The 22322-nt window shown below is 39.0% G+C and overlaps 1 protein-coding gene and 1 long non-coding RNA gene across 2 annotated transcripts; one reads left to right on the plus strand and one right to left on the minus strand.

The window, feature by feature from the left end:
• The first annotated feature begins 2611 nt into the window (after positions 1 to 2611).
• Positions 2612 to 3348, plus strand: LOC127742395 (uncharacterized). Its single transcript, XR_008003607.1, has 2 exons — positions 2612 to 2746; positions 2987 to 3348. It is a non-coding gene; the product is annotated as an uncharacterized LOC127742395 (long non-coding RNA).
• Positions 3349 to 16746: 13398 nt separating this feature from the next.
• On the minus strand, positions 16747 to 17376 carry LOC107471008 (uncharacterized). Its single transcript, XM_016090448.1, has one exon. It carries the CDS (start codon positions 17374 to 17376, stop codon positions 16747 to 16749), a length of 630 nt encoding a protein of 209 aa, XP_015945934.1.
• Positions 17377 to 22322: the final 4946 nt, after the last annotated feature.

Here is a 22322-nt window from a genome sequence, read left to right on the forward strand (position 1 = left end):
TGTGAGAGGCACAAACCCTTCTGAGAAGCACAAACAAGCAAGTGTTTCTAAACAAGCAAGTGCTTCTAAATATTAGAATAATAAATTTAAAAAAATAAAATTCTGCAAACATAAAACCTAAATAAACTCTATTTATTCTACTTTTAAATTTTGACAAAGTGAAATTGGCCTAACATAACATCCCTCGTTCCCTCCAAACTTAAAGGTATTTGATCCTTTAAGCTGTAGTGTTTTTCTTTTCTTCCTCCAATTTGATTACTCCGTTTCCACTGTCCAATTTCTTTTTCTCTTTATGATAAATTTTAACTGAAAAAAGCTTCGAGATAAAAATAGATAAAAAGTATTGGTTCATTAAATACTGATCATTGAAGCTTCTTATAGCTATGTAAAGTTATATTAACTATGAAGTACCCTTTGCAACAAAAGATAAGAAATTTGAAGTAGGAAGAGCATGAGGAACAAACCGTGAAATTGGATGACTGAAGTTCTTGCTCTAATTGTGCAAGCCTAACTCTACTATTCTCCAATTGCTGCACATATGCCTATTGAAAAACCAACACATATCAATCATTCAATGGTTGGGGCTTAAGTTTAGGTTCAATTGAGCAATCTAACATATCAAGTTGGGAGCAATTAATTTACCTTCTTCCTCAATCGACTCTTCTTAGCAGCCTCACAATTCTGAGCCAGTCTACGAAGAGTCTAGAAAAATGTTTATATAAAAATGTAAAAATCAGTACTACTAATGAAACAGAAATTGAAATAGTAAGCACAAGCAGTAGCACACAAACAATGAAACAAACCTTCTGATCCTCATGTTTAAGCTTAGTTTGATCATTGGAGTCCACAACTACAAGTTTTCCCTTCCCAGCCCTATTATTTGATAAATAGGAGAGTGAGTGAGTGAGAGATAAGGTATATTTGATAAATTGAGAGTGAGTGAGTGAAAGATAAGAGAGTGAGAAAGAGAGTAACTTGAGGTTAAATCAAAAGCATGATGATAGTGCTGTTGTTGAAAGACAAGAGCAACGGCAAGATCAGAATCAATTAAACACGTTGTTGCCTTTGGAGTTGTGTTACTGTCATATCTCTTGTTTCAAAAATACTGAAAAAAATGAGTTATCTGTCTGTAATTTAGCAGATTCAGACAAGGACAAGAAGGAGGAGCCAAAATCAAGTGATAACAAGAATATGCATGCAAACTCCAGATAAAATATCTCAGCAATTCAAATATATAGTTCATAAACAAAGTTCATTCTATACTACAATCATAGAAATTATGTTTCAGATTTCACAAATTATAGGAATATACAAAAATCATACCTTAGAATTTAGAAATTCCGTTCTCTGCAGCAAGCAACAACTGATTGCAAACATAAGAGCTCTCGTCGATCGTATTCTTTGATTTTGAAGTTCAATCAAAACAGGGAAAGGACAGGGTTAGGGCTAGGGATCATGAAATCAGAACAGAATCACAATGGAAGGGTTAGGGATAGGGATGAGAAGGAGGCGGAGGCCTACCTAAACTAACAGCGACGAGAAGAGACGATGACAAACCTCCGGCGAGGAGAGAAGAAGCAGCGCGAGAATGGCGGCGGAGGGAGCTCGTAAGACAAGAGCACGACCGAGAGAGCTCGTGTGACGACGAAAGGAGCAACCGCATTGAGAGCAGCGGTGGAAGGAGCTTGTGCGACGCGAGCGGCGGCGGCGGTGGCGGCGGCGACAGAAGAGGAAGTCACATCTTCAATGGAGAGAGAAGGGATGAGAGTAATTCAAGGAGAACGGGAAAAAAGAGTGAACTGAAGGATTGGAAGTAAAGTGACCCATCTCTTTATTTTAATATTTCCGATGGAAAAATTTAAATTACAGACAGATTTTTTGTCTGTAATAATTTAATAAAATGCAGTAATTTTTGTTCATTTAATTACAGACGGATTTTTCGTCTGTAACTATTTTCTACGGAAAAAAATTAATTTTTCCAACAGAATTATCGATGGATTCTTTTTTCTGTCTGTAATTTATGTTAATTCATTTTTTTCTTTTCCGACAAAAAATCCCTCTGAAATTCCATCTGTATTTTCGTGGGATAAAATCCGTCTGAAATATCCGTCTGTATTAACTAGTTTTCTAGTATTGAAAGCGGCAAATAATTTGGGGAAAAATTATATTTCAGTATTAATTAAAAAAACGATTAATTTTAGAAAAAAATAATTTACTAAAAATATGAATAATGAGAGAATATATTTTATTTTGGTAGTTGCTAAACTATGAATGGAATATAATTAAAAAAAATCCAAAATTAAATATTTTAGTTTAAATGCGCAAACACACAAGAATATTATTAGAATAAAAATTATCAAAGCGAAAAATAATTTGGGAAAAAAATTATATTTCAGTATTATTTAAAAAGAGGATTAATTTTAGAAAAAAGTAATTTACTAAAAATATGAATAATGAGAGAATATATTTGATTTTGGTAGTTACTAAACTATGAATGGAATATAATTAAAAAAATCCAAAATTAAATATTTTATGTACATATTATAATTTATTGTTAATTTTCGACAGCTCTATAAATTTGCATGAGAAGGCCTTAATGAATCCAAGTCATTATTGAAAAACAAAATATTTTTTTGTGACTCTAATCTAGGCTTTATTTTTTAATTCAAAGAACTAGAAAACATGGTGAAGATTGCAATCAAGATAGCATTTGTAATGATCTTTTTCGCTTTAGTAGTCACCAACGGTATTTTCTTTTTCATCTTATATGTGTTCTTTTTTTTTTATATCTAAATAATTATATTATCTAAGACCTACTAATTTTGCATATACTTTGTGATTGTGTCTCTTAAAACAATGCTGTTAATTATTTTTCTTCGACCTCTATGTGTTTGTGAAAACATTATAAATTTTCTACTATGATGTTCTAAATATATTATGTATGTGACTCTGTTTTTCATTTTATTTTTTAAATATTTTTGTGTAGGATTTGATGTCCCAAAAATACCAAGAAAAGTGGTGCCTGAGACAAAGGGTTGCCCTGGAAATTGCGCATATCTACAACCATATTGTGATCCACTATTTCCTGCGTGTCTATATGGCCATTGTACATGTGCAAAGTTAAGCACAATAGAAGAACACCACATTGCTGTAGATGCTGAAAAACAAAACTAGTGCCTACGTGCATACTGTTACAAATAATGTAACATTACCACCTATGTTAAAATAAAATATCTAAATATTGGAATTTAATAATTTGTTATTACTCATGGATGTAAAATTCGTGATGTCTTGTATACTTATATATTACCATGGAACTATTAAATAAAAAAATAATTAAGTTTATAAGTGGTACTTTCAATTTTTTTATTTTTGTTAATACTGACGCTATAATTATCCGTAATAATACAAATAAAATAATCTGCCAAACTATTTTACCAACAGTTAATGATGCTGACATTATTATTTGTCGAAGATATACCAACATCAAGTTGGACATTTTCCAAAGAAACTCGAATTTGTTTTAGTTGTCTCGAGTTTAAATTCACCCTAATAAAGATGAAAAAGTTTGTGTGAAGAATGGATACATGTATAGTTCTTTATTTTTTAATCAAAGTTTAAATTAGATTAATCAAATTTTTGTGAATGGACCGAACTACTCAATAGGTCATTTAGTTTGCCATTGCTATTGTTATAATGTGGATGTTATATCAATTTTACTATTTACACATAATTAGAAAGTATCTTCAAATGGTTCAAATTAAATCTCCATTTATTTAAATTAAAAAAATTCATATGATATTGTGACGGTTGATTTTTTCCATTATGGAAAGAAATAAGGCGTAACTCTATGAAATGGACGTGTGAAAAAAAAGTGCTCTACTATGGTGTTAGATGTAAAATGCAAGCTGCCTTTGGAACTTTTTAATTTTTTTTTGAAACATACTAAACGCAAGTTGCATTTTTAGATTTTTGTTTTTTTTTTTTGTGTAGGCTAAACGCAGGTTGCGTTTTTGGAGTCACAAAATTCAATTTTTTTTTGAAGCCCACAAATACAGGTTGCATTTTGTGAGTGTCAGAAAAATTTTTTTGGAGGCCCCAAAACGTAGGTTGCGTTTTGTACACAAAATAATATTTTAATCCACAGCTTTGCCTATAAATACGAACCGCAATTTCATTCATCTTCATCTGCACTTCTCCTCTTACTCTTTCTTGCATAAAGTCCATAGTAGTGTGCTTTTTTGGCAGTTAACTATGTCAAAAAAGTAGAGTTAGGTGAGGCTGAGGTTATGTAAGGTGTTGTAAATTTGCGAGTATATTATAATTGTGAGATTATACCAAAAACACACGAAGGAGTGACTTTTATTTGTGAATGTCCCTTATCGTTTGCTATTCCGTGCACCATCAGTTTTGTGGAGTTATAAAATGGTCTGTATGATAACATACAAAGTCACATTTTAAAAAGGGTGAGCAACATTTTATACAGAAATCTTGTATAAGTATTTAGTGGGTTGATACAGTTTCAAATGATGTTCATCACTGATGATGCAAGTATGCAACATATGTTCTGTATTTCTCAACAAACCCGATTTCATGTGCCGATGATCGAGCTGTACATTGAGTTTGAACAGCTTATGGGGATGGATTCGGTTGGCGAGGATGTCAACATTGATGAAATCGGTAATATACATTGGGAAGAAGATAACAACGACAGTGAAGAGAAGTTTGAAGCCAACTATGAAATCGATGACAAAAATGAGGATGGAGACTTAATAGACAATCCGACGGTACAAATGAGGTGAATTCGAATCTGATAATTAATTTTAATATACATGTAGCATGATTAGAAAAAATATTACTAAACTTGTTTAAAGTGCAGGATTTGAATCGTTGAAAAACAAATTCAATGGTTGCAAATTATATAACTAATTATGCCTATGTTTATTATCATGTTAAAATCTGATAAAATTATTTTTTATATAAAAAAATTAATATTCTAAATTTTATTTTTCAAATATTTCAATTTGTGTACTTGTTTCTCAATCATCAAGTTCAAGTCATAAGTCAAATGATAATAAGGTGGTACGACTCTCAAGAGAAATTTTTTTATACATAATTATAAGTAAAATTGAAAGGAGTATTAATCGAAAAGTCTGAAAAGAGTAAAATAAAATCGCGAAGTCGTATCACTCACGCATCGACAGCTAGAAGATAAAACGTGAGGTCAAAAGTGTTATAAGGATAAAGTCATAAAGGAGAATAAGAGAAGGACAGTATATAGATATATAACATAAGTAAATAGCCACTAGTCGCGATCCACGAAGTTTAGGCCAGCTAGGTACAGTATAACAGTAGTTGACAACAATATCTCCTAATTTTTCCCAAAGAAACATAAGAGCCTCTATAGGCAAGTTCAAAAGAGTTTAATACATAATATAAGCTTTTCAAAATAAAGGTGGAGAGATTCTAAGCAAAATATAAAGTGGAGAATATAAAGATCTTCGCCATCTCTCAGATGAACCACAGCTCACTTTTGAGTACCTAGATCTGTATCTGAAAAGTGAGAGATATATACGGAATGAGAACCCCCGACCCATGGGTTTCCAGTACGATAAAAGTGCCAAATAAATACAATACATTGTAATAAAAACTCACTAAGCATCCTAAACTTCCTTTCACCAAATATTCATCCTATGTTCTCGCTAATCTATAAATAGGCAACTGTCATAAGAGAATGCTAAATTTGATTCATATTCCTTATGCTTCCCAGCTTTCTAACTCTCCGACGATTCACAATCAGAATTATAAACGAAACCATCCCTAGCCATTCTGTCTCAACAATTCTATATCGTTACCTCATATCCTCACCTGGAGCAAGTAAAATCACTTCACTGCGTCTACCCAAGGAACTCAAATTATCTCATTCTTTATCTGGAACAAGTGAAATCACTTCACTGTGTCTACCCAGGGAACTCAATTTATCTCATTCTCTACCTGGAGCAAGTAATCACTTCACTACGTCAACCCAGGGAACTCAAATGATCTTATTCTCTACCTGGAGCAAGTGAAATCACTTCACTGTGTCTACCCAGGGAGCTCAATTACCTCATTCAATAATCATCATCATTATTCAATTACATCATCAACTCATCTCATCAAGAACAGCCCTCAGCGTCAACTGACACCAGCATGAGGGACATCTCAGTTGTACAAATACAAGCAATATAGGCAAGTAATACACAATAAGGTACACGTAAAACAAGTAGCACATAATCAGGTAACATAGCATATATGATATAGCAATCCAAAACAAATAGGCAAACCCAAACAATTCAAACATATGCAAATGATGTATGCATGCCCTATGACTGATGAGTCTCATCTGTCGATTATAAAGCCAACCCGCCAAGTCTTGGTAGCTGACCATTGGACAGTAACCACAAGTAACCACATCTCCTAACTTCTTTTCATTACTAGACATACTATAAAATTTTAGGACTTAGAGGATGAAAATAGAGGCTTAGAAGTCTGAAATTTGGCTTTAAAAGCTCAAAAATCAATTTTTGCTAAAAATGGGGTCACGCGTGCTTGTCGCCCACGTGCACGCGTGGATGGCAAAAAAGTAAGGTGACGCATGAGCATCGCCCATGCGCACGCATAGAAAGCAGAGAGGTAGTGTAACGTGTGCGCGTCAGTCACGCGTACGTGTGGGTGCGTTTTGTGCTCCTCGCACAAAACCGGCACAGTACTTGCGTAACTCTCTGGATTTTCTACTGGAGCACCTGTATCAACAAAGCGATGCATACACGTTGGCCAGGCGCACGCGTGAGAGAGTGAAAATCATGAGTGACACGTGCACGTCGGCCATATGTGCGCGACGGAGTACGTTTTACCAAAAATTTTACTAAGTTTAAAAAGCTACATGATTACATTTTCAAACCCCAAACTTTCGTCGGGCATAAATTTTTCGTTTCAAATCATTTTCAACCCGTTCTTCCAACGACATAAATATCTCGAATCCAATTTTATTTCTAAACAAGTTTGATACAAATTGGGAATTTGGAGTCCAAATTATGCTCCGTCAAAGTAGGCCAAAATCACAACTTTCATAAAAACCAACAAAACTAAATTTTCAACACAAACCAAATTTCAAACCTTTTCAAAACCAACCAAAACTTACTAAAATCAATCTCACGCCTCCTCAACTCATATTTTCAACATTCTCATTAAATTCACAACCCACCAATCCACCATTTTGACCAATCTCAATCAAATAACTCAATTTCAAACAAAATATCATATCATATATTTCATTCCACATTTTAAGTTCCAACAATACCAATTCCATCAACCCCCAATACATATAAATCCATGTTATCATATACAACTCATGTGCATTATCAACAAAGACATCAATTCCTCCCTCAAAATCAATAACCACATAATCCCTACAATCCCTTGTAACCAAATAACAACAATCACAATTCCCTTCAATCTTATATGACATCACACAATACACACATCACTTACCTTTCTTACCTCTTTCTGGCCTCCGGCCCAAAGATTCACGGCCTCCAGCCCAAATTCACAATTTAAATGAATATTCCACAAACTAATATTCATTATCCAATTTATCAATTTCTCAACACACCAAACATATAATTCACATAATTCTCAACCGAATCATTAATTTACATTGCATATCAACTATACATTTTAGTACCTTAATGACGGCGGTTCATACCCAAACTTGAATTCTCTTCTCCAAGACCCACAATCTTAAACCTCTACACCAAAGTTCTACAAGCAAGTTGAATCTTTTCATTGTGCACCAAAATTAACAAATTCACTAACATAACCAATTTTACATATATACATCAACCTAGGGTTTATGAAAATGATAAACCACAAGGGTTGGAGGGTTTTTTTTTACCTTAACCCACTGAAGTTTGTGATGAATATCACCCATGTCTCATACTAGAGCACTCCTAAACAACCAAAATCACAAGATTTTCTCAAAACCCAAACCAAATTCGAATTTAAATAGAAAAATGAAAACTGGGAAGAGGACAATGGGATACTCACCACAAAACTTAGATAGAATTGTAGAGGATGAAAAGAGCGACGCGTGACCGTAAACGACTCGTCAATTGGAGTTCCGGATCAAAAGTTATGGTGATTTGAAGTTTGATGGAGATAAGATTTTCTCTCTTCTCCATTTCAGTGCCCCTCCTTCTCATTTTTAGGGTTTATGAGCTGAAATGCTCATAACTAATATTTATATATGTTGGGTCTTGAGCCCACTTGGGCTCGGTTTACTTGGTTTAGTTCGTTGGTCCAATTTTGAGCCAAAACCTTTAAGATTAGAGCTTTAAACCGTATTTTAAATATTTTTATCTTCCTAAATTATAAATTCTTATTTTTTAAAATTATTCACTTCTAATTAATTTTCTCAGCCACAGTACCAGACAGATCGCAGCCAGTACTGCCGGTCAAATTTCCAGTGCGCATTTTTATTCAGAAAACTATGTTTTCCGACTCAGAAAAATACACTGAGTCCAAATATCATATTTAAATTATCCAATTCCGATTGTTAGATTTTCTAACTATATTCACTCCTATTTAATTTATTATTTAATTAATTATAGTTTGACCAAATTTTACATTAAAATATAAAAAATTATTTTGTGACATTAACCTTTTATTTCATCGTAATACAAAATACTTAATGTGAAATATTATTATCTAACTGACAAAAAGATCAATTTAATTATTTACAGTTATATTTTTTAGGATTAATATGACCAACAAATTTTTTTGAAATAATTTAAAAAATGAATTATCTTTCACCCGAAAATTCAAAGATTAACCCCTCCTAAATCTAAATAATTGGTTATTACATCATCATGAATAAGCCTTCTCCTACTAAAATTACGTGTCAATAAATCTTAATTGCAACTGCATAAATTAATCACAATTAATTATCAACAAAATTTAGATCGTGCATTATATTAGGTTTTAGCTAATCATTATATTATTCTACAACAGATAACATTCTAACACCAAAAATACTAACGTAACGCATTCTGATACAAATATATATATCTCTCTGTTCGGTAGTCGGTTTCCGAACAGATCGGGTACGTAGGAGAGGGAGTAGGGACGCCCTTGTTTTTGTCGTATAGGAGATGGGCCTGCCGAGTAGCCGAGCACTTGGTGAGAGAAAAGAGGGGGGGTGCCACCTGCAAAGACACTCCGACGCTCAAGTTAGCGATGTGCAGGCGGGCAAAATGATTAGGTGAATGGATATGACGTACCTCGAGGGAAGGGCAGGCCCTTCCCTATTTATATCGTGTCAGAGGTGGGCCCTACGAGGATAGGCCCACCTTCCTCGAAGCTTCCTCACAGCTGTAGCGAGGAGCAGCCAAGGACGCGTGTCCTGGTCGCGCTGTGATCCGTTCGCATCCAGTCGTCCGGGTCGGGTTGTCATCGGGTCGAGTTGACCCGCGAGCCGTTTGGGCTGGGCCGTAACAGTGCCCCCACGCGCCAGTGGTAGTCGTGGGGACTATTAGTGGCGTGTCGTCTCCTGCTTCGTTCGTTCTCGTCAACTCGGCCGCACGTGGGGAGAAAGTGCCCTTAACGCGCGTCCTTTGGTTTGCATATGCAACCGTTTCGCCGTATCGTTCCTTGTGCGAAGCATTGAATGCTCATAATGGGGTTGAAAAAATCCCGTTTGCAAAGACCATTTTGCCCCCAGGTGTTTCGCGCTTCTTGGAAGGCAGTTTTTTAAACAATTGGTTTTGTGCTTCTGCCTTTCTTCATACTTCCCATCTCTCTCCTTCCCTCGCCTTGTTACAAGATTTCAGAGCGTTGCTGCGGTGCTTTCGTACATCCTCCTTGCATCTTCCCAGTCTTGCAATATCATTCTCCTTCCATCAATTCAGGTAATTCTTCAAATTCTTTTCTTATGTGCTTCATGCTTCGTTCTTGCATGCTTGCTGTTTGGTTTTTTACTGTTGTTGTGTAGCCTTTCAATGGTGGTTATACGCGTTAGGGGGGGATATCATTCCAGGGTAGGTTTTTCCCTGTACACTTATAGTGTTTCACCCTTAGTTGAGGAGTAGTGGGGGTAGCGTCTGTGCTCGGCCCGAGCAACCGATCTCTTAGACTGACTGGATGGTCCCCCCATGTAGGTATAGCTCGCACGGTCTCCCGGGCTTCTCCTTCTCCCGCTGCATACGATCCCTATGCCTGGGTCGTTTCCGACGTGAAGGATTCGCCCAACCAAATGGGTGAGGAGGAACTCACCGAGTTCCGACAAGCCGAATACTTGTGCGGAGGGACTGATGAAGAATCTAATTATGACGTCTTCGTCCCTGCTCCTCACGAGAGGTTGTACGAGATCAATCTCCACCACCCCCGAGTAGCCGACTGGATTTGGTTCTACAAGTCCATGTTTACCCAAGTTGGGGTTCGTATCCCATTTTCCGCCTTTCAGATGGCGCTTTTAAGCCGTGTGTCCATGGCGCCGTCGCAGTTGCATCCGAATAGCTGGGCCTCAATCCGCTGCTTCGAGATGGTTTGTGAGTATCTTGAGCTTCTGGTGTCTGTGGATGTCTTCCTTTTCTTCTTCAACCTTACTAACCCCTCGAAGGAGGGGAAACATAAAAAGGGGTTTATGTCCTTCCGGTCTGCCCAAGGTCGGAGGATTTTTGGTTTATTTGAAGACTCCTATCATGGGTTTAAGGACAAATATTTCAAGGTCCGCCCCGTCAAAGGTCGTCATCCTTTTTGGCTGTCGTTAGAGGGGGTACGCCTTATTCCGACCTATTGGAGTTTCGGAGCGGGGTCAAACGCCTTTGTTAAGGTAACCTATAGGGGTATGTCTGCGGTAGATAGGAAGATTGCCGATGTGTTGATGGCAGTCTTTGGGAGGAATCATGTAAATCCTCATCTTCTTATGGGTGATCGGGAGGCCGGTCGTAATTATATTTGTGAGAAGCCTTTACTTATCCTTTATCTTTTTGCTTTTGCTAATAATTTGTAGCGACTAACCGACCTCATTTGCTTTTCTGCAGTGGAGATGTCTGCCTCGGTAACTGGTCTTCCCAACTTATTTCAGACTTTCTTGTGTACTAGTGACAACAAAGGGGACAATGAAAAATCTGCCGCCGAGAAGTCTGCGGCTCATCCGGAGGACAAGGCTACTACCGAGAACAAAGGCCGCCATTGACGGGACTGGGACCTCGGCCCAAGCTGCTCAGGTTGAGGTCGACAAAGCGGTTCACGTTTCCCCATTCCGCGAGGTGATTGGCACCGGGGGCTCAACGTCTAACCCGGAAGCCGACGACGAGGTGGAAGAGGTCCCCAGCCTTAAGAGGAAGAGAAAAACGTCGTCCAGTCCTGAAGGGGTTCTTACTGTTATGGAGAGGAATTTTGATGCAGGGAACTTTATAGATTCCCAGCTGATTCCTGGTACCGAGGAGTACTTCCATGAGTCTTCCCTTGCCGGGCAGGCGAGGTGGATGTACCGTACCCTTTTACGTGGCGCCGTGATAGCCCGGAAGGCCGAGTTTGAGCTATCCGGGATGGAGTCCCTCCGTAGAAGGTTGGAATCTACTGGGAAGGCTACCAACGAGCTAAAGAGTGAAGTTGAGACTCTCCGGGAGCAATTGACCCAATCAAATGAGAAACTTGACGTCACCGAGAAGAAGGCTACTGCTGCCGAGGAGAAAGCCGCCACTGCTGAGAAGAAGTTAAAAGACTCGGATGCCACGGTTTCTCGTCTTGTCGAACGTGAAATGACTTTGGAGAGCCAAGTCGGCGCGGCGCAGAAACAGGTGGCCGAGATGGAGAAGGAAAAGCAGGCCGTGGAGGCCGAATTGGCATCGTGGAAGGCCAAGTATAAAGATGTCGTGAAGCAGGGGAAGGGTGCGATTTTGGCGACCGAGGAGGCTCTTAAGGCGCAAGTCAAAGTCATTGCTCCCGAGTTTGACACGTCGGCGATTGGTGTTCTCAAAGTCATTCAAGACGGCAAAGTTGTCGATGTCCCCAAGAAATGAATCTTCTGTTTAAAGCTTTTTGTTTAGCCGTTTTATTTTGGCTTATGAACAATTTGAGTTTAGCCGCTTATTTTGGCTTATGAACGATGACTTTTTTAGTCGTTTGCTCGCGTTGGCGTAGTAAACTTTTTCTTATTCGTCTGGTCGTGTTATCGTTTCTATTAACCGTTTTTGGTTTATAGTCGTCATTTATATCAACGGCTCGTGGCCTTTCGCGTAGTCATTTGTTACAGACGGCGGTTGACGGGCTCCCGGGGTGATCAGTCCCGGTGTCGCGCGTCGTCGTTGGCCGTGACAGGATGGTTTATCTGGAGAATTGGGGGACAAAACAGAAGAGAAAATTTGCACAAGTATATCTTATTCGGTAATCGTATGAAGGACTCGTAAGTCGCTATGAAAAGTTCAAAATTTAAATTTGCAAATTAACTACTTAGCTAGATTGGTCGGCTTGTCGGGCCGTCCTCTAGGAGTAGAATCTTCTCAGGTTGTTTGCATTCCATGTCCTCGGGACTTCTTTGCCGTCAAGCCTTTCTAACTTGAAGGCACCTTTCCCCATCACTTTTTTGACTCTGTAGGGGCCTTCCCAGTTTGCCGCTAGCTTGCCTTCTCCAGGGGTCGGTAGGCCGATATCATTTCGCCTCAGGACGAGGTCGTTTGGTTCGAATTCCCTCTTGAGCACTTTGGTGTTATAGCGCAGAGCCATTCTTTGTTTTAGCGCTGTTTCTGTCAAATGGGCCATTTCCCTGGCTTCATCTATCAGGTCCTTTTCTACGGTTTCCTCTACTCCTTTCAAAAGTAACCGCGGGCTCGGCTTACCGATCTCTACGGGTATTACTGCGTCCACCCCATATGTTAGCCGGAAAGGAGTTTCCTTAGTGGAGGATTGTTCGGTTGTTCGGTAGGACCATAGAACCGCTGCTAGTTTGTCGGCCCAAGCACCCTTTTTATTATCCAACCTCTTTTTTAGCCCTGAAAGGATAATCTTGTTGGCGGACTCCACTTGTCCGTTCGTCTGAGGGTGTTCTACCGAAGAGAACCTTTGCCTTATACCCAGGCCGTTGAGAAATTCCGTGAACTTCTTGTCGGTAAATTGCGTGCCGTTGTCTGAGATGACGACTTCCGGTATCCCAAATCGCGTTATCACCTACCTCCACATGAATTTCCTGCAATTGGACGAGGATATGCTAGCCAGTGGTTCGGCTTCTATCCATTTGGTGTAGTAGTCAATTGCGACTATGAGGTACTTGACTTGTCCAGGGCCGACTGGGAAGGGCCCTAAGAGGTCGACTCCCCATTGAGAAAATGGCCGGGAGGTCGTTAGCAAGATTAACTCGGAGGCCGGTGCCCTGGCAAAGTTGGCGTTCTGTTGGCACTTTACGCATTTTTTGACAAACTCTTTGGAGTCTGCCATCATTGACGGCCAATAGTATCCGGCTCGGATTAGTTTCCTCGCTAGGGCCTTGCCTCCGATGTGGTGCCCACAGCAGCCCTCATGGACTTCCTTGAGGACGTAGTTCGTCTGGTCGGGGTGTAGGCACTTCAGTAGGGGTTGGTTGAGCCCTTTTCTGAACAGCTGTCCTTGGATGACGGCGTATTTGGCCGCTTCCCTTCTCAATTTCGCCGCGTCCTTTTCGTCACTAGGGAGTTTGCCGTGTTCTAGGAAGTTGGTGATGGGGTCTAGCCAAGAAGAACCTAGGCTTGTCATGTGCAGTGTGATCGCTGGTTCTCTCGTCATGCCTTGGATAAGAGACCGGTTGCCTTCTCCCGGCTTTGTGCTGGCCAACTTTGATAGGAGGTCTGCCCGTGTGTTCCTTTCTCTAGGTACGTGGTGGACCGTGACCTCTTCAAACTTTTGGCTCAAGCTTTTAACTTTTTCCAAGTACTTTTGTAACAAAGGGTCTTTGGCTTGGTAGTTACCGTTTACTTGGGAGGTGACGACTTGGGAATCGCTGCATATTTCTAGTCTTCTTGCGCCGACTTCCGCTGCTAGGGTTAAGCCTCCTATAAGGGCTTCATATTCTGCCTGGTTGTTCGAGATGGGAAACTCGAATCTGACCGATTGTTCGTATACAACCCCAATCGGGCTTTCCAGGATGATCCCGGCACCTCCGAAGGTCTGGTTGGAGGCTCCGTCCACATGGAGCTTCCACCGTGTACTCACTTCTTCGGTTGGGTCCCCCGTTACTTCTACTAGAAAATCTGCCATCGCCTGCGCCTTGATGGCTTGCCGGGGTTCGTATCGTATGTCATACTGGGAGAGTTCAATGGACCAAGTCATCATCCTTCCCGCCAGATCGGGTTTTTGAAGTACTTGCCGGATCCCTTGGTCCGTTCTGACGACAACCTGGTGACTCTGGAAGTACTGTTTTAACCTTCGTGAAGAAGTCAGAAGTGCTAGGGCTAGCTTTTCCAACTTGCTGTACCTTAATTCTGCCCCTTGCAAGGCCCTGCTTATGAAATAGGACTGGCTGTTGAGCTTTTCCGTCCTCCCGTACCAGAACTGCGGCCAGGGCTTCACTCGTTATGGCGAGGTATAGGTAAAGTGGTTCCCCGTCCTTTGGCTTCCCGAGGACGGGTGGTGCCGCCAGGATTTCCTTGAAGTGCCGAAAGGCCTCTTCACATGCGGGCGTCCACTCAAACGCCATCCCTTTCTTCATGAGGTTAAAGAATGGCAGGGCCTTTGCTGCCGAAGCTCCGAGAAACCGGGATAATGAGGTCAACCGTCCTGCCAACCTTTGGACGTCCTTGATGCAACCCGGGCTCTTCATGTGGAGTATTACCTGGCATTTCTCCGGGTTGGCTTCTACCCCTCTCTGAGTTATCATGAATCCCAAGAACTTGCCGGCTTCCATGGCGAAGGCGCACTTGAGGGGATTCAGCCTCATACCGTGTTGACAGAGGGACGCGAATACGCTCGCCAGGTCGTCCAAGAGGTCGTCAGGTCGTGTTGTTTTTGCCAGGATGTCGTCCACGTAGACTTCAACTGTTTTCCCTATGAGGTCGTGGAATATCCTGTTCATCAGCCTTTGATATGTTGCCCCCGCATTTTTCAGGCCGAATGGCATTACCTTATAGCAGAAAGTTCCTCCTGGCGTTATGAACGCCGTCTTGTCCTCGTCTGGGCGGTGCATCGGTATCTGATTGTAACCGGAGTAGGCGTCCATGAAACTTAGATACCGATATCCCGCCGCGGCGTCGACGAGCGCATCTATGTTTGGGAGGGGGAAGCAATCTTTGGGGCATGCTTTGTTAAGGTAAGAATAGTCTACGCACATTCTCCACTTGCCGTTGTGTTTTCTCACTAATACCACATTCGAGAGCCATGTCGAGTAGTCCACTTCCCGTATGAAGCCTGCTTCCAAGAGGCTGGCCGTCTGCCTGGCCACCTCCTCTGCTCTCTCCTGGGACATCTTCCTCCTTCTTTGGGCTACTGGACGGGTGTTCGGCTTGACGGCCAGGTGATGTGACATGACTCTGGGCATGTCGGCTGGAGTCCAGGCGAACAAGTCCCTGTTGGCTCTTATCATTTCGATCAAAGGCCCCTTCAACTCATGTGGGAGGTTCTTGTTAACGAATGTGAACTTTTCCACTTCGTCACCGATTCTAAACTTCTCCAGATCCCCTTCTGGTTCTGGCCTCGGCTTGTCATCCACTCTGGCATCTAGGTCGGCTAGGAACACACCGGATGCTTCCTTGGACTTCTTTCTAAGGGAGAGGCTGGCGTTGTCACAAGCGACCGCCGTCTCAAGGTCTCCCCTTATGGTCCCTATGGATTCATCATCGGTAACGAACTTCATGACTAGCAGCTTTGTGTTGGTTATGGCTTCGAAGTCGTTGATTGTTTTTCTTCCCAAGATGATGTTATAGGCAGTGGAATCTCGGAGGATTACGAACTCGGCCATCGCCGATCTTCGGCCTTGGGCTTGCCCCACCGAGATTGGTAGGGATATAACCCCGTCCAGTTTGATAAAGTGGTCGCCCAACCCGATAACCCCGTGCTGGTGAGTCGTTAGGTCGGCATCCTTTAGCCCTAGTGCGTCGAACACGTTGCGGAACATGATATTTGAATCGGCTCCTGTGTCGACAAGGATCCGTTTGACGAGGCCGGTTCCCACTCTGGCCGTAATGACCATGGGGGGTTTTCCGGGGCGTCGTTGAACCATTGGTCTTCCGGGCCGAAAGAAATGGAGGGAGGCTTCTTAGAGTTTTGCACCGGGGGGAATGAGATCGTCAAAACCTTAGCGTCTTTCCTGTGTGACGACCGGGATTTTGGCGCGGCGTTTTTGGCCGTTACCACATTTATCACAGTGAGGCCGTGATCTCTGTCTTCGGGCTCTTGTCGCCGCTTGGCCGAACGGGTTTTGCCTTCTTCGTCTTGGTCGCGATAACGTCTTCTCGGCTCCCTGATGAGATGGGAGAACGCTGCTAGCTTTCCTTCCCTTATCGCCTGTTCTAGTGCATCCTTCAGGTCAAAACAGTCCTGCGTTTGATGGCCATAACCCTTGTGATAATCACAATAGAAGTTCTTGTTTCCTCCCGTACGGTCTTTAAGTGGTCGGGGCTTCGGTAGAATTCCCTTCTCAGCTATTTGCTGATAGACTTCCACGATGGGGAGAGTGAGTAGAGTGTAGTTAGTAAATTTCCTGACCCGAGGGAACGGTCTAGATGCCTTGTTTGATGCCTCCTACCTGGCTTGTTCCTTTGCTCTTTCCCCGTTAGCTGGTTGCCGAGCTTGGCTGTAACCGGACTGCCGTTTATTGGCAGCCACGACTCGGCTGACTTCCTCGTCGTTTATATACTCCTTGGCTACCGTCTGGATCTCGTGCATCGTCCAAACTAGTTTCGTGGTAAGGTGCTTTCGAAAGTTTTCATTGAGGAGGCCGTTTGTCAAGCAGAGGCTGGCCACCGAGTCGGTTAAGCCGTCGATTTCCAAGCATTCGTCGTTGAACCGATCCAGGTACTTTCGGGTCGGCTCTCCTTGTCTTTGTGTTATCCCCAAAAGGTTGATCGGGTGCTTGGCCTTTGCTATCCGCGTTGTAAATTGGGCCAGGAATGCACGGCTGATGTCCGAGAAACTGTAGATGGAACCTTGCGGGAGGCCGTTAAACCATCTGATTGCTGGCCCTGCTAAGGTTACCGGGAAGGCGCGGCACCTTACTTCGTCCCCCACTCCCTCCAGATTCATCCTGGCCTCGAAGGCCGTGAGGTGTTCTAGAGGGTCTTGAGTTCCGTCATACCTCATGTCCGTTGGTTTGTCGAAGTGTTTCGGCAACCGGACCTCGAGGATGGATCGGTGGAACGGGGTGACGCCCATTATCACAGGCTGTCGTGTTCTCTCATATCTCCCTTCCCCGTCTTCTCGACCTCTCGCCGCTCGGCGGGTTAATCTGCCGCGCGCGGGCGGCTTCGGTGAGAGTCTTCCTCCTCGCTCCCGGGAGACGGGGTATAGCTGGGATCGGTAGTCCGTCCATCCTGCTCTCGGTCGGCCAGCTGTCGTTCTAGGTTCTGGACCCTGTGGCGTAGCTCTTGCATTATTATGGCGCTATCGCCGCCCGTTCTCCCGAATGGTCGTGTTCTCGTGTGTTGTTGGGGGGACCTCCGCCGCCCCCTTAGCGAGGCGACGGAGGCTGCCCCCTCCGCTCCGGCTGCTCGAGCTTGGTCTCCGGGACCCAGCACGACTTCCATTTAGGCAGGGAGTTCCCACAGACGGCGCCAATGTTCGGTAGTCGGTTTTCGGACAGATCGGGTACGTAGGAGAGGGAGTAGGGACGCCCTTGTTTTTGTCGTATAGGAGATGGGCCTGCCGAGTAGCCGAGCACTTGGAGAGAGAAAAGAGGGGGGTGCCACCTGCAAAGACACTCCGACGCTCAAGTCAGCGATGTGCAGGCGGGCAAAATGATTAGGTGAATGGATATGACGTACCTCGAGGGAAGGGCAGGCCCTTCCCTATTTATATCGTGTCAGAGGTGGGCCCTACGAGGATAGGCCCACCTTCCTCAAAGCTTCCTCACAGCTGTAGCGAGGAGCAGCCAGGGACGCGTGTCCGGGTCGCGCTGTGATCCGTTCGCATCCAGTCGTCCGGGTCGGGTTGTCATCGGGTCGAGTTGACCCGCGAACCGTTTGGGCTGGGCCGTAACACTCTCTTTTCTCAACTTATTTTTAATAAAATATAATTAGCCATAAGTGTGATATTAACATTAATAACTTTGTTAATATGTATTCTCTATATTATGCATGTGTGTATCCTATTATTATGAAATTGATATTGATATCTATCAATAATTAATTTCGTACTACTAAAATGTATATACAGTGTGTTTCTTTTGTAGTTTATGAGTCTAGATTTAAGAGTTAAAGAATTTTGTTTCATTTTTTAATTTGTTACTTATTCTTGACTATTTCATAGAATAAAAATGCATTCTTCATTTTTCATCGAAGTTTATCCTTTTAAGGTATTAACTAGTTATAATTTTTTATGATATTTTTTTATGTTGTCATTCTATTATTCTTTTGATAATTTAATAGTTGTTTTTACTCAAACTTATTCTTTTCATTTAACGTTTACAACCCGATTGTGCTTTACCGCAATCATTTACAATGCACCACATCTATCAAATACCACCTCGAATGTATTCATTGATTCGGATTCTAATTACATGGTTGTAAGAGTTTAACGAATGGACATTGAACTCCATTTTACTGAAGGATGGTTGGATCTACATATATATTATGAAAAACCTAATAAAAACTGGGTAAAGTTAGCTTTTTTTGGAGGAGCTCGATTTTTTATTTAGCAATGGCTTACAATCATTCCCTCCATACTTTCTACGTCGACCAGAAAATCTTTAAAGTGTAGCATATAATGAGATTAAATTTCCTCAATTTAGGCTCAGTTTTTAAATAATTGTGTTAGACTTGGAGATTCAATTTCAAAGACTGGTACTATATTTGATTTTCTTCTTTTAAACTTTTTGTAATAAAAAATATTTTATAACATATTGTGGTTTTTTTTAAACTACCAGCTTTCTGATGCGTCAATGCAATGCCATTGATGGGAATAAAGGTCAGTTTAGTTTCTCGTTGTAGTTATTTTATATCTTGCCATGGTACATAGAAAGTAGATGATGAAGCTTATTTAATAAGAGGATGGTCTGAATTTGCACAGATTCTAAATATTCAATTCAATGACATTATTTCAGTTGGTTGTTGTTACGAGAACGACTCTAATCTATATGTGTATAATGTTTAGAATAGCTTAAATATTATTTAGTTCTAATACACTACAAGAAAATTGCCAAATACCGTTAGATTTACCAAAAAAATTTGTCGATAATCTATTTACCGTCAGATTTACTGTCAGAATAAATATGATAGTATAAACCTCGCCGGTAATTGTTTACCGGCAAATTTTCTTATTCGTCGCTAATTACTGTCGGAAATTTTTTGTCAATAACTTTTGCCGTCGGATTTATCTCCCGGTAAATTTGATGGTAATATATTATTTACTAATAACTATATTAATAGTTACCGATGGTAAATCCGTCGGTAAACTTAAATTTTAATTTTTTTTATAAATTTACTCGTCATCATCCTCCTCCTACATCAAAAGAGAACGAAAGCATATATAACTAATACCAACCAATTAAACAAGTAAAATAGACAAAATTAAAGTAAAAAAAAAAAGAAAAAAAGTATAATAACCAACTACACTATAGGACAGTAATTCCCATATTCTACAAACAGAAAAAAATTTAGTATATATGCACATTTGACTAAAAACTTATCTTAAAGTATTGTTAGCATGCTTATAAAAAAAATTAAAGTCAATTAAGAACTTTTTATGTTCAATAAAAGATAATCCTTATATCATATCTTATTATTCTTAATGACCTAAGCAATTGATTTAGTAAGCTTACTCCAAATTAAAATTCCATCATTACCAGCCAAATCAACATATAAATTTGTTCACTTTTTCTCAAGCATTAAGAATTCGAAAGAACTGAAAATAGACTCTAAGACTTACAGAGAATGTTCACCCTATTAATGTTTGGTATCATTGTACTTTCTGAATTTTCGTTTTGTACGTGACTTCATTTTTTTCTAAAAATAAGATATGAACAATTGAACATTAGCTTTATAGGCATAATCAACTAAGAAAATAAACAGAAAATAAGGGGGAGGGCGTATGATTCCAATTTAGGGCAAATTTACCGTCGGATTTACAATGGATAAATCCAACAATAACGCATTGAGCATGTCCAAAATGCAGCATTCCATTAATTGAGCTTTACCATCAGATTTACCAGCGGATAAATTCGCCGATAATTCTGATAGTAATGATCGCACCAATTTTTCTTTTTTTCCTTCAAATATTACCGTTGGAAAACTAAATCCGATGGTAACTGTTTTACCCGACGAATTTATTGTCAAATCTACCGATAAACCCACAACTAACGTTTGACATTAAATCTGACGTTAAATCTAATGATATTCATTATTTTTCTTATAGTGATATTAGCATTTAATTAGATTAGTATTAGAAAAATTTGAATTGTTACCTCAATTTATATATTATGACAATTATGTTTAGTTATGGTACTTTTAATTTTTTTAATATGAAGCTTTTTTTTTTTGGTTTTTAAATTTATTTTTATTTTTATTGACTTTCAGTATAACTAAAAAAATAATCAATTTAAAAAATATGTTAATAATAAATAATATTTTTAGATTATTACTCAAACAAAAACTAAATCCTGTATAATACTATTAGTTGCACTAAAGAATTTTATTGATGTTGTATGAAATAGTTAATAACTGGGTTAAAATTTATCAATAACTGTAAGGTTAAAAATCTTAATTTTTCAGTGCAATATATTTAGTTGAGTTAAAATTTCACTAACATATAATTAATAAGATCATTGGAATATTATTATCGACAAATTTACCGTCGGAAACGAAAATCCACTGATAATATTTTGACACTGGATTTTACGCCTAAACTGCTAGTAAATTTGCCGATAAAGATGCCGCTACTCAGCAACACTAAATCCGACGGTACTTGACGTTTTTCTTGTAGTGATATATTTAAGTACAATTAATATATATGTATGTATGTATAAATAAAAAATATTTAGAATTATTTAAACAAAATAATATATCATGAAAATATGGAAATTATTAATTAAATAATTAATATATACTATATATAAATAAGAAAATTATTAATTAAAAAAATTATAGTAAATTTTTAATTTTATAAATCAATCTCATATAATTAGAATAATTTATTTTAAAAATAGATAATCAAATTAATTTAACATTAATTAAATATTTCTATTCTTAATTTAAAGTAGATTAATTTTATACTATATATATACCCCTTAGTATATTACGTGATTATAAACTTTTATATTTAAGTTATATTTTTCTTAACAATTGTTATAGCTATTAAGTTATATTCTATTCTCGAGTTTAGTATATTATTAAAGATAGTTTTTCTAATTTTTTTATTTATATTCTTTTGTCCTTTTATTTTATATTAATTTTTTTGCAGGTATGATCTTATTAAGACTTGTTACTTAAATTTATATGTTATGACGATTATTTTTAGTTATGTTATTTTTTAATTTTTTAATATGAAGCTTTTTTTTGTTTTTAAATTTATTTTTATTTTAATGAACTTTCAGTATAACTAAAAAAATAATTAAGTTGAAAACTATGTTAATAATAAATAATAATTTAAAATTATTACTCAAACAAAAATTAAATCCTGTATAATACTATTAGTTGCACTAAAAAATTCCATTGACATTGTAGAAAATAGTTAATAGTTGTGTTAAAATTTATCAATAACTGTAAGGTTAAAAATTTTAGTTGTCCAATGCCATATATTTAGTTGAGTTAAAATTTCATTAACATATAATTAATAGGATCATTGGGTTAAAATTTAGTTGTTGAATAATATATATTTAGATATATATAAGAAAATAATTATGGGGTATAAAAAATTAATTTAATAACTACAATTAATAATTATAACTAATATATATCAAATTTATTTGGCATTATTAAAAAATTTATTTGTTTAGTGTGATTAATTTAGCATTAACATATATCAAATTAATGAATATAATTAAAATTTAGTTGTCGAGTGCGATTTATAAAGATTATCGTGATTAACGAAATTGATCGTAATTTATGAAAATTACACGTACAATAATATTAATATTAATAATAAAAAATAAAAAATATTGACTGAAA

This window comes from Arachis duranensis, chromosome 10, assembly GCF_000817695.3.
Source record: "Arachis duranensis cultivar V14167 chromosome 10, aradu.V14167.gnm2.J7QH, whole genome shotgun sequence".
NCBI lineage: Eukaryota > Viridiplantae > Streptophyta > Magnoliopsida > Fabales > Fabaceae > Arachis > Arachis duranensis.